Source organism: Vipera berus (assembly GCF_964194415.1).
Source record: "Vipera berus genome assembly, chromosome: 5".
Taxonomy (NCBI): Eukaryota; Metazoa; Chordata; class Lepidosauria; order Squamata; family Viperidae; genus Vipera; species Vipera berus.
Window position 1 is genome coordinate 94,214,935 of NC_138207.1, and position 13,901 is coordinate 94,228,835.

General features: G+C 38.2%; 1 protein-coding gene across 18 annotated transcripts in view; it reads right to left on the reverse strand.

Annotated features, from left to right (window-relative positions):
* Nucleotides 1-13,901, reverse strand: part of CAMK2G (calcium/calmodulin dependent protein kinase II gamma) — a 189,731-nt gene that overhangs the window by 24,207 nt on the left and 151,623 nt on the right. For 10 of the 18 annotated variants that reach the window (XR_014026562.1, XM_081328698.1, XM_081328691.1 and 7 more), the window contains 2 exons: nt 12,076-12,116; nt 3,798-3,830 (listed from right to left, as the gene is read on the reverse strand). Coding sequence is in view for 17 of the 18 variants with exons in the window: in XM_081328698.1 (XP_081184824.1) it covers nt 3,798-3,830; nt 12,076-12,116 (74 nt within the window). In the remaining variant the exon portion in view is untranslated. The remainder of the gene's footprint in view (nt 1-3,797; nt 3,831-12,075; nt 12,117-13,901) is intronic. The other 8 variants (XM_081328699.1, XM_081328693.1, XM_081328696.1 and 5 more) reach the window with 1 other exon arrangement.

Genomic DNA, 13,901 nt, shown 5'->3' on the forward strand with positions numbered 1-13,901 from the left:
CTAGTGACAGATCTCTAGATGATTTGCAATAGATTGGCAAATTATTCTGTCACCCAAATGTTTAACAGAAAAAAGTAGATTTCAACTTACCCCAAATATGTAACGAACAGCTTGTCAAAACCTTTTGAGAGTTCCGGTCAGAATGGCTATGAATTCTATTCATTTCTGGCACTCTAAACAAATTCCTGGACATAGAATTCTTTTCATCTAAATGCATGCCTTTTCTGCCTTCAAGGTTTTAGTTGAAACATAAAGTAGACAGCGCAAGTGTGAAATGTGATTATCCCTGTGTGAAGCTAGTAGAACAACTTAACTTAATTAATCTTAATACCTAAGCATTTTTAACCCTTAAAGCCTGCAATGCTCACCTGCATCAACTCATAAAGGTCTCTCAAATGCACTTTATTGGTGAGCTGTCACTAAAAGATTAGAAATATGGCAGGACTGCATCTGAACAGCTCAACTATTAAAGCTGATGCCACTATGACTCACTGCTATCAGATGGAATAAATCTTACAGAATGTGATAGAAGACACTTTTGTGGGGTCCTCAATACTCTCTGAGCTTGGTTGTTTTCTTGCAGACATTTCACTACAAAACTAGGTAGCATGATGTAAGGTACTGTCCACAATACATTATACTTTTGGTGGCTGCATTTCTACCAAGACTGCACTATCACTGTGAGTCAAGAATTATGTGTCACCAATATTTATGTCATTTGTTCTCTATTCCACTGTCCTGTTAGAAAGATCTGGTAGGAAAGGATGTAAGATTCTGCCTTGTGAAGTATGTTTATCATGGGCAGTTTCTAACAATATGACCAGATTTAGTTAGTGTCAATAAAAAGAACACAAAATGCTGCCCATTTTCTCTGTCAATCATTTAGCAAAACAAACCATTAACAAACCTTGACGAAGAAAAGGCACATGAACGCAGTTCAGGATAGTACCACCTCTCTATAAACAGATGGGGAGTAAATGCTCTGTAGATGATCCAGGCTTGGGCTATAATCATCATCATCATCATCCCCCCTGCTCAGGCGGGAAACCCTATACCATTTCAGACAAATGGCTGTCCAGTCTCTTCTTAAAAACTTCCAGTGTTGGAGCGTTCACCACCTCTGGAGGCAGGTTGTTCCACTGGTTAATTGTTCTAACTGTCAGGAAGTTTCTCCTTAGTTCTAGGTTGCTTCTCTCCTTGATTAGTTTCCATCCATTCCTTCTTATCCTGCCTTCAGGTGCCTTGGAGAATAGCTTGACTCCCTCTTCTTTGTGGCAGCCCCTGAGATATTGGAACATTTGCCTATAGTGAACACATACTGCCTTCAAATCTTGCCCTGAAATGCCATGTTCAATTTTGTTGTTCAATTAGAATCCCCTGCCAGATGTAGAAAATCATCTGCTTTAATTTTTAGTTTTGCTGTGAGGCCCAGAGTCACAGGCTTATGTGATGAAAGACTATATAAATTAGATAAAAGGGAAAAAAATAAAAAGACTTAGTCCCTGAAACACAAGTTGCTGGGAGGCCATACACCTGTTTATTAGCTACAAGTTACAAATATGGTTAGTAATCTTTTGTTTTGTTTTGAAAAAAAGGAGCAGAATCCTCTAATGTCCCAAAAGGAACCCACATTCAGTTCTGGAATTCTTTTACGAAGGAATTACATATATAGACAAGAGCTGAGCTGATTATGCATTGGACCAAGGAGTAAGAAGGACATAGCAAATAATCTCTTCGCCAAGTATTAATGGAATATGGGCCACCACATGATAACTTTAATGCATATTTTGGAGCTACTGATTGAGATCCAGTCTTTCAGATTTGGAGAACAACCTAGATGTTCTACTGCTGATGGCTGTAGAACAAATGCTAAAACCAAAGCAGGTGTATTCCTTTGGAAAGTGCCACTAAGAGGTGAAGGATGAAAGATAAGATGTCAAGTTTTTTGCTATTCACCTTGATCAAAGGTAAGTCTGCACGCTCAAAGAGCTCATTCAGCCATTAAAACCTGGAAATAAAAACAGCAACCATTTCTCCCTTTGCTAGTTGCATGTGTTTAGATGTTACTGGCTGCGCTGGACTCTGGAAGGACTACTGTGGCTTGATTTTGTGGCCTTATTTCTTGAATAACAGTTATCATTTAATTGCTATATAACTCATGCTATATAACTAGGCATTAAAAACTGACAAAAGGCAGCAAGTGTAGTATAATATTAAATAGTTCAGTTAAGATGGGACTCACAATACAATACTAGGGAAGAAGAATACAACCAAAATTCAGATTTTGGTAGCATTTCTGAAATTAATAATTTTACTTAAGGCATAAGCAGCTCATAAAAAATGTTAGCCTGAAAATGAGCTACCAGACTCTTTCCTAATGAAATAGTTTGCATTCTAATGCTCTAGCTCTCGTTTTAAACTTTATAATACTAATTCCTTTAAAATGGTGTGTGTTTTCATTCTTGAATTCGCCTTTAGCCAGATTTTTTTTTCTATTCCAATGTTGAGAGAGAGAGAAATTATTAGCACTTCTTAGAGTAAAGACATCCAGAATTTCAGGGTCTTAGAGCCATTCTCAAGGACTGAATCTCTAAAGCAGGGGTGTGAAACTGCTGGCCCATGGGCCGTTTGTAGAGGCCGTGCCCACCTCAGCTCCGGCAATGTGAAAAAAGTCATGATACATCGCGACATATCACGTGACGTGGCGAGTTTAACACCCATGCTCTAAAATAAAAGCCAATCAGGAATTATAATATTGTCCCCTGTCTTGCCTTTGTGCTAGGAGGGTGTCCAGATAAGTGCTAACCCAACATGTCATTTATGGTTCAAATTCAGGTACTGTCATATCAGACATATCTGATGTTTCTGATATATCAGACAGGTGCATAAGGGGAAAAAAGGAAGATTAAAATAATCACGTAACAAAATCACACACAAAAAATCTGTATCTGTTAAAGGTATTTTGCTTTGCCATTACTAAGTACAGCTGGATGAATAATGATTTTCTCTTGAAATAGTCCAGTGTTTGATGTGGCTTGCTTTTAAAATACTTGCTATCTGCAAGGATCCAAAATACTCAACTAGCACAAGGCACAATGTTGATTTCATTCAAACTGAGCCTCAAAGAGATGAGGGCTTCAGCATCACAAACGACATGAAGGATTTGTCTCTTCACATCTGATTGTATTACTTATTCAACACATTCCAGGGAAAATACACATTCATATATAGAAAAAATGAATGGGAAGAATGATGAGCTCTGATTAATGCCAACTAATGTTGGCATTAATGCCAACCTTGTAATTTTGAAATTTGAAGGGAAAGAAGAAGAGAGATATGAGAATGGTTGAATTCCACAAGATGTTTGCTTAAAATTCTTTGAAGAGTAGTGGAATGGTAGCTGCGAGCTTCCAATAGTGCTACACCCACATACCAAACACGACTGTTCAAACTGGAGCAGGGCTATTTATCAATAAGGATTTTTCTACAAGCACTGCCCATTACAGGATTTCTGCAACAAAACAGCCAAGATTCCATGCCCCTGGGAGGAGTCTAGAGACCATGGCTTCTTGACCCCAAAGAGCAAATAGCGTAATAGCATGTGGAAGACTGTTTCTTACTCAGTGCCCACTTTTTGTGGGAACATGAGCTTTTTGAAGTGCAAGATGTCTCTCCATTCAACCAACCACCTCCCTTTGCCCAGACATGCTATGTGAGGTGATGAGCACAAGCTGGACGTGCATGGCATGAGAATGGTGGTTAAACAGGGTTACAGGCAGTTCATGGGAGGAGCTCACCATCAAATGTACGCTGGAGCTTGACTTCCTTTTCTGGGCACACCATTGAAAGGAGGAAAGAGAAGGAAAGAAGAGATGAGAAGAGAAGCAAAGAAAATGTTGGCATTATGCATCAGCAGAGCTCTGCTGCCAATCACGTTCCTTTAAGAAAGGAACTGAACGCCACCAATAAATGAGCTCATGAAAGCCAGCAGTTATTATAATAGTACTAGAAACCCGGATATAGAAAATTCCAAGCAGAACAAAATGGCAAACGATGTAGCCAGTGTGACGCGGGAGAGACTGAAACCAGAGGACCATTCTTTTTCAAATTGTGCCCAATTGTGGGTAGAGTTGTTTACCTACAAATTATTAAGATGATACAATGTCCATCAAAAAGTATTTTATTCAACATCTACCTATAAGCATGTTTTTATTGTACTGATTCATGAACACAAATATTTTGACCTACGGAATTTTGAATCTTCTACTTTCAAGTGACTAGTTCCTGACAGGTAAACAGCAATCATGTATGTTCTCATTCAAATGAAGTTGTTTCATTACTACAATAATTGAGAAGGTGTCTGTAATGATAAATGGTTTTGTTTTATAATTCCAAGATAAGCCCAATCCTATACACACAAGACCATGTGCAAAAGATCCATTCAGCATTTTACATTTAGCCACTCCTCTTCGGTAATAAAATAGCTATTGCTAATTTTAACTAATTTTATTAATCAGATAGTTGAGGTGTGCAGGAAATATACCATTGTAGTAATGGGGGTCTTTAACTATCCTGACATCAACTGTAAAACAAACTCCACAGTGAGTTTCTGATGTGCCTAGCTGACAACTTTGACACCCAATGGGTTGAGGTGGGAACTAAAAGATCAGCTATACTGGACTTAATCCTAACTCCTTCAGATGAAATGACTGAAGGAGTAAATGTAGGAACTTTGGAGGAAAGTGACCATGTCATATTAGAATTCTCTATAATGTAGGCACTGGCAATTGAACAAAGTTAGACTAGTGTTTTAAACTTCAAAGGAGCTCACTTCAACAAACAAAGACAAAGATTAGGAAGGATTCCATGGATGAAAATCCTAGAAGGAAAAACAGATCCAGGTGCAGGGGAAACTCTGAAAAAAAATACTAAAAGCCCAAACAAAACAATACCACAGAGAAAGAAAAGACACCAGATGAGATCAGCATGATTGCACAAAGAGCTCTGTGACAAACTGAGGGGTAAGAAGGACAAGTATAAAAAATGGAAATGGAGACATATAACTAAAACAAAATACCAGCAAATAGCCTGAATTGGCAGAGATGCAGTCAGGAAGGCTAAGGTTCAGAATGAACTAAGACTTACAACACATGCTGAAAATAACAAAAAAAGTTATTTCAATATGTAAGGAACAAGAAAAAGTTAAGGAAATGATGTCCACTAGCTGGCAAGAAGTTGATGGGCAGGAGAGAGAAAGCGGATCTGCTTAATTCCTTCTTTGTCTCTGTCTTTACGCAAAAGAAAAAAAATCACCCAACCTATCGAAAGCAATACAGTGGAAGACAGAACAGGCACACAAATCAAAATTGATAACAAACTGATAAAAAAACCACCTATCCACTATGACAAATTCAAAACACTGGGATCAGATAGTTTATAACCCAGGGTATTGAAAAAGCTGGAACATGTGATCTCAGAACCACTGTACAAATTCTTTCAGGGCTCCTGAACCAAGGGGGAACTGCAGGACTGGAAAAGAGCTATTATGATTCCAATCCTCAAGATGGAGGAAAATGGATCCAGCTTACCATCAATACCTGCGAAAATCCTAGAAAAGATAATCAAGCTGCAAACCTGTGAGCACCTAGAAATGAACAAAACAATCACTAGAAACCAACGTGAGTTTGTTAAAAACAGATCATGCTTTTTTTGATAAAGTAAGTAAATTAATGGATCAGAGAAATGCTATGAATATGGTTTATTTGGACTTCAGTAAGGCATTTGACAAAGTAAACCACAACCTACTTTTTGGTAAGATAGAACAATGTGGGATAGATAGTGCCACCATCAGATGGATTCGTAACTGACTGACCAACTGCACTTAGCGTGTAGTCCTTAATGCAGGGGTGTCATCCGGAAGCCGCGTCATCCGGAAGCCGCGTCATCCGGAAGCCGCGTCCACCCCATTGCCGGCAATGGCAAAACCGTCCCGATACGTTTCTGCCTTAATGGAACTACATTTACATGGAGGGAAGCATGCAGTGAGGTATCTCGAGGTTCTATCTTGGGCCCAGTGATGTTCAACATCTTTGTAAATAACCTAGATGAGGGGATGGAAGAGGAAATTATCAAATTTGCATCTTGACAGACTTGAGCATTAGGTCCTATCCAACAAGATGCAGTTTAGTTGGAGAAAAGTATTATCCTGCACTTAAGGCAGGAAAAACCAAATTCATCGGTGTAGAATAGACGGCACCTAGCTCAACAGTAGTAAATGTGAGAGGGATCTAGATGTCATAGTGGACCACCACTGACGTATGAACCAGAAGTGTGCTGCAGCTGATAAAAAAACCCAATGCAGTGCTAGGTTGCATCAGCAGAGAAGATCACTAGTGAGGCCACACTAGGAAAACTGCTTCTAGTTCTGGTTGCCATGATGCAAAAAAGACACTGAAAGCCTAGAAAAGAGTGCAGAGAAGAGCAACACAGATGATAAGGAATCTAGAGGCTAAATCGTATGATGAACAATTGAGAGAACTAGGTAGATCTAGCCTAATGAAGAGAAGGAATAGGGGTGACCTGGTTTATTTATTTATTTTTATTATCTTTTTATGCCATTCATGTCCCCTATAAGGTGACCCATGATAGCTGTCTTCCGGTACTAGAGCGGTTGTCACAAGGAGGAGGTGATCCACTTATTCTCCAAAGAACCTTAGGGCAGGACAAGAAGCAAAGGGTAGAAGCTCATCAGAGGATCCAACCTGGAACTAAGGAGAAACTTTCTGATACTGTGAATAATAATCAGTGAAACAGCTTGCCTCTCAGAGTTGTGGGTGCCCCACTGCAGGAAGTTTTCAAGAAAAGATTGAACAATCATTTGTCTGGGCTTCAGTTAGATCTCCTGCTTTGAATTAGACTAGAAGACCTCCAAGGCCCCTTCCAGCCCTGTGATTCTGTGACTCTATTCTCTGTAATGCTTGCATAGAAAAACAAATACTTATGAAAGATAACTGCAAGCAGGGGCCAGACAGGACTGATCAGATGGCATATATGCCCAACAAGGAGGCACCGGGTATGAGTGAAAAAATACACGGAATAGACATTTGATAAAGCTAGATTTTATGAACTTCTCTCTTTCTTGTCCTATGTGAGAAATCAGGGAGAAAAACAGGAGAAATATCAATATGGCAGAGAAAAAAGAAAGATCATTCCTTAAGAACTGTGGAGAGACAGAAATTACTCCACAATGATGCAAACAAGGGAGATGATGTTTCCTTCCCTAAATCTGCCCTGCCCCATATTTATTCAAGGTCCAAGTTATGGCTTAGTCCAGGGGTAGGCAACCTTGGCTCTTTTATGACTCGTGGACTTCAACTCCCAGAATTCCTGAGCCAGCCTGGCTCAGCATAGAAACCTCTCCCTTTCCCCTCACCATGGCTGGCTCAGGAACTCTGGGAGTTGAAGTCCACGAGTCATAAAAGAGCCAAGGTTGCCTACCCCTGGCTTAGTTCATTCACCAATGATGGCGCTTTTCCTTTTTCAGAATCCACTAAAACCTATACCTGCAACATTTTGCCAATTTTGCTTCTAAGAAATCCTATTATATACCCATTTGCACCCCCATTTCCACTTCCACCACATAATCCGAGATAACCTCCTTTCCCTGTCGCCCCGTATTAAGCCTTCTAGAGCAAAGCAGGAGGAACATACTTCACCTGCAGATGCCTAGAGATAAAGCCTTTGCAGTGATCATTCTTATTTGAATAATGTTCTCCCATTATGTTTTCATCTTTTCAGAGCTAGATGAAGACCTTTTAAATCTCCCAGATACATTAACAATTCTACTTCTAGATCTTTGTACCTTCTTTCGGCTGGCACTTTGCCTTTGGTATCATGATATCTTCAGTATTTTTATTCCATGTTGATTATATGCATAATATTTTGAAGCTTCCAAGCAGTTTTTTTTCATTTTTGCAAAGATTTGCAACCACATTTAGATTTGCTTTGAGTATAAGATAAATGTGCTTTCTTCATTACTGGAAGGCGAGCATTATGGTTCTTACGTGCCAAAGGCTTAGACAGCCTTGGGAATATAAAGTAATTTTACTGGAACTTCAATCTGAAGTTTATCAGAAAGTATTACAAATATAATGCATAAACTTTAAGTGCTTTGGGGTAAACAAAGCAAGACTCCTGTTAACATGCAGGCACTTTGTCCTATTTCTCTTGCAGTATTTTCTCTTGAGAATGCACTGCATTTCCACTTGGATATTTTTTCAAGAGCTCTGAGCAGCACACACCATTACCTACATTAAGCATCACAATCTGTGAATTAAATTTCAAGAAGAAACTATGAGAAATCTGTATCTGCTGCAAAAGAAAGAATACAAGGATTTCTCTGATCTAAATTGGAATTTGGCTAAAGTACTGCTGTTTTCTTGCTTTTGTCCTGTAGCAAGTACGTAGAGCCTATCCTGGGGAAAAGCTGGAAGGTATATTTTATGCAAGCTTGGAAAATCTAGGAGATACAAACAGTATCAGAGGGAGGTGCATCCCCTTTACGTTTGATTCTATCTGAACCTCATATAAGTACTCCTGTATTAAATTACTGCTAGGGAAGGTGTACCTCAGTCTCCTAGAATATAAAATATGTTTATAATTATTGCTTGGTTTTTTATTCTGTTTTAATGCTCAGCTGTAATGAAGTATATGAGACGGGTTGCTACATAAATGTATTAAACAAAGAAAACTAGTTAATAAAAAATAATATAATTAAATAATACTTTTTGTAATAAAATGGATATTAACACTACCTGATTTGGAGTGCTGGGAATTTTGCAGTGATCAGTTCCCAGAGGCCTTCAGTAAAGTTTTGCAAGGCATGAAAGAGAAAGCTGAATTTGCCTTGGGGGGCGGGGGGAAACCTGTTCCAAAGGAAGTTAGTCCTTTTCCATTAAATCTCACAATGGAAGTGGAGCCGGTGGTCCAGGTCAAATGGGCAAAAATACTGGAGAAACACAGTGTCTTAAGACAAGCCCAAGTCACAAAGGTCTTTTAAGAAATGACTAATTAACTATAAAAATCTGGATTAAAACTACAAAAGGTTACAGAAAAATAAGAATTATTCCATTCATCTTCAGCTGGCTTAAATGATTCTATGCAGCCACAGCTATCTGTCAGCAAATAGCAATGGATAAAGAACTCTGGTAATTTGCCCTAAACAAGTTGCTGTATTTATATTTTTCTGTAAGATTACAGGCAAAGTAACAGACTCCACTGAAATGGCTGGGGTTCAAGACAATAGGGAAGACAGACATTTAGAGTTCTAATTCAATCATGTCTGTGTCATCATTAGCCAGGAGTTCTAGGAGAGCCCAGCCCTTTGATTAATTTTAGGACCAAATACAGTATGTTTTGAGGTTTGAGACTAGTCAGAGCAAATAATAACATTCCCATTAGCTTGAACGTATTAAGATAAGCTTAGCTCAGAAATATCAGAGTAACTGAGTAATAAGTAAAAAAGCAACAAGCAATGGCAGAATACTTCAGCCTGTATTTCTTATTAGATAATGAGGATCTAGGAAAAGCAAAATCCTTGAATGTGGAGGACCATCAAGATGGACAAGAACTGCTAGAGCCCATCGATTGCGCATCAATACAATTGTTGCGTGAATATTCTGACAAGGACTTCAAAGGCCCATTTTCTCTCTTTTTAAAAATGAAGACTTTAGGGAAAGCAAAATAGAAAGGGATAAAAAGAAAAATCCTCCTCTGCCTTGCTTACATAAACAGGCCGTGAATTGGACCAGGAGGAACATTGTGAGTTCTTCACGGGGAGAAGAAAAGGCTCACTTTGTCATTGAGGTCCCAAGGTGCTTTTCAAAAGGCAAACGAAAAGCGAAACTTTTTAAAATGTTTTGAAAAGCACCTTTGGAACACTCATGGCCTGGATGATTGAGAATCTCCACAGACATTTGTCACTGAGGTGAAATCAAGGATTACACCAAGTATAAATTCTCTCTTTTATGCCTTAGCTATTTTTTCCACTGACCCACAGCTCACCCCTCTTTTCAGCATATTCTCTCTGATCCAGTTCTGAAAGACATCCAAAGAGAATCGGACAATGAAATGGAAACAAACCCTCACAGTGTATACTCACAACTTCTTAAGTGAGGGTAGTCCATGGGGAAGTGTTTGGAATAATGTATCTTGTTAACTTAGAGGAGTTCTGAGAAAAGTAAAGGCCTTCTTCTCCTAACAGCAAAATTATTACATGTAGAATAACAGGCGCATCATTTTTTACTGAAACAATTACCAAAGAACCATAGTGTGGTTCATATTTTATGCCTAAAGAAATATTTATGATGAGTGGGGAAATGGGAAAAACAACGACAAAGCAGTACCTAGTAGTGCTAATACCCATTCTCTAATGTTCTACTGAACATATGAGAGAGGAATAGGATCGTGCCTTTTAATTTTACCCGTTTAATGTTAAAGGAGTCCTTATATTCTGTACAGAGACCTTCATGCATTAGTGAAGCCTGGTCACCTGTTTTATTATTATTAAATGCACCATATTAAATATATTGCTTAGTTGTATTAGTTTACACCAGGGGTGTCAAACTCAATTTCATTGAGGGCCGCATCAGTATTGCAGTTACCCTCAGGGGGCCAGGTGGGTATGGCCAGGGTGGGCGTGGCCTACTGGGTGGGCGTGGCTAGAGTGCGTATGGCCTACTGGGTGGGCGTGGCCAGCTCTACATCATTCGCATCAAGGGTGCCTATGGGGGCCTGGGTAGGAGTGGGACAGATCTGAGGGTCTCTGGCAGTGGGAGGGTCTCTGGGCCAGGGCCAAGGCAGCGGGGGCCGTTCCCTCACTGTTTCCAGGATGGCTTCGCGGGCCACATGAAACCACTTCGCGGGCCGGATCTGGCCCCCGGGCCTTGTGTTTGACATGTCTGGTTTACACTATGTATATATTGGGGGGGGGAGACAGGAAAATTGGGAGAACCACTGACACGTGAGCTCAGCTTGCATGGGGTTTAATTCTCTCTGTGCATCCAGTGAATATGTGGAATGGAAAGTATGCAAACGTTTTAGTCATCTTTAACAGAACATAATAAAATAAATAAATGCAACAATGGATTTTAATGAGGAGCTGCTAGTTTCTATTACTATGACTGGCAAATAATGTTAATTCAATGATGTGCAATTCCCATTTTTAAATAAATGCAACTTTTAAAAATATATACTGTACAGATAAACAAAATAGCTCACAGACGAATATTCACAGAATAGTGGATAGGATGCAAGAATCAGGACTATACTTTATTTCCTTGCTTGAGGGCCATTTATATCCCCAAATATAAAAGAACCAACAATATTATCAAAGAATTTAATTTGATTTGAAAGTAGATTTCAAGGATATGAAACTCATATATAAAATAAGAAATTATTCCAATAAATATAGGTAATATGGTAAACATAATTTCCTAAAAGACAAATACCCACTGGAAAAGGAAGCAGAAATAATAATCAGGAGTGAGATCTTTGATAAAACAGCTCTGAAATCCATTAATGTATATTGCTTTCTTAACCCAATATTATAGATTTCTTGTTCTCATTTTATTTCCACACAGAAGTGCAGGGCATCTGTAGCATGCAAATAATCATATACTTATTTAAAGAGGTAATAAGGACTTCCAGATACTTAAACCGTGCCCTGCAAATTCATTAAGTATGAAATATTTTTGATAACCCAATATGGAATTGCAGGTCTAAGAATTTTCCAGAGATAGTCCCTTGTTCCATAAATCAATATTACAGTAGTTGTTGCACTTGTTGAAAATCCCAGGACACATTTGGAAGAAAATTCTATATTAGGTCTTGAGCCTTAATGGGTTGGTCAACTATCAACTTCACTGCCGCACTCACATGGCCAAGTTGCAGAGATGATTTTAGCAGAAGCTGTGCAGAGTCATTTTCTGGCATATGAATCACTTAGGCTGGCCAAGGATGCAGATTTCTATGAATGGGACTGAAAAAGAAAGGGATGCTCCCAATTTTAAAACCTACCTTTACTCCATCTGACTTTTTGTTCAGTAAGCTCTTGGCAGCTGCAAATAGAATTAAGAAAAGCAAGTGAACTAAATTTTAATATTATTTTTCTTTCTCTTAAAGCAGGTCAACATCAGGAACCAAGCTAGATTTATTTTAGGCTCTTATTTGCTCAAAACAATAAAAACTGCATGAACAATAGCTTTACCCAAATCTAAACCTTAGACCACAATCGTATTTTTTTCACGAGAACTGGACAAAACACAAATCTTCAGAACTCTTGAGAAGTTCATATCTTTGCTTTCGTAGCCAAAGCTATTATCAAAGAAGCAATAAAAACCAATTCTTAAATTGAACATAGAAGAATTATCCCTTGAATCAATGTTTCATATGACAAAATTTATTCTAAAGTCACAAAAAATTTTTTTTACATTTTAATGCCAAGTTGTCATGTGCAGTGACTATTAGGGTATCTTGATTTCCTCTTACACATAGACATGACAATAGGCAAATATGATATTCTTGTAAGAAATATTGCATGTGAAGTGGCTCATCCCTTACCTATAGTGTAGAATAGAAAAAGTAAAAATTAAATCTGAGTATTTTAGTACAATGAAAAATCCAAGTTTCCACTAAAATCCAATGTAGGAAAACCATTAGGGAAAAAATGATTGCTGCTAATCTGGGCAGAGGTCAGATTGGCAATTGACCAGAGGGAGAATTCAAACAGAAATCACTTATCAGATGAAGTTTACATGTTTCATTTGGAGAAGAGCAAGTTACTTTGCTTTTCATATACCGGTAACTATCTTGCAAAGGCAAAGACAGAATACACATAGAACCAGAACATGGATGTGTAACAGAGAGACATCGAAAGAGCTTGACAGCACATGACCTATCCATGCCAATTACAATTTTCAAATATGCTTTTCAAAACAAATTTTGTGTTGCAGCTCTTTGATTCACCAACACACTCAAAACAGAGACATTTGCACACAAGTAAATTAGATCCTGTAGTTTATACTACAGAAATCATATACTGTGATTGGCAGAGGATTTTAGGGTGTGGATAGTATAAATTAGTTGACTAATGCCCTTTGAAAACTGTTCACATCCACACAATGATGTATCCATTTAATCAGGAACAGCATATTTTGAATAGTGATATCTACACTGCCATTACAAAAATTAGGACTTTGTCATCTGCTTTATGTTTTTAAAAATAAAAGCATTAATCCAGGTGCTTAAAAGTCCAAGAGTTTTGGTACTCTAATTTCCAGGGAAGATGCTCTAAGCTTTAAAACACCCTGAAATGAAACCGGCTTTGTTTCATGGAGGTTGTTCTCTGAAATGACAACCAAAGTTTGGAGTTGTGAGTTCTATCCCAACACCTTCTTTAGAACATAAAGGCAGCATAAGAGCCTATTTTGCCCCTGGTGACATCCAAAGGTCTTTGAGGCTCTAGAATATTATTCTACACATTATTTGGTCTTCTTCTTACAGTGAAGAATAAACCTTAAATGCTGGGCCAACACAGCATATATTTGGCCTTAAGCAAGCTAGCAGACGACTGAGTTATAACAAAAAGGTACATAAAAAAATTAAGTACCACATGTATTTAATACAAAGTACAAGATTCGCATTTATTTTGTAGCCCTACAAATTTTTTAAACCCAAAACCAGACAGATTATGATACCAATGAGAAAAATATGTACAGAATACATTAGCTGGATTTGATTTCCTATTCACTAAATATGGAATCTAAGGCCTCAGTCTGGAATTTTGTTAGATAACATATTTCTGTCCTGTGAGTCATTTAAAAGCAAACAAAATTAAATTTAAA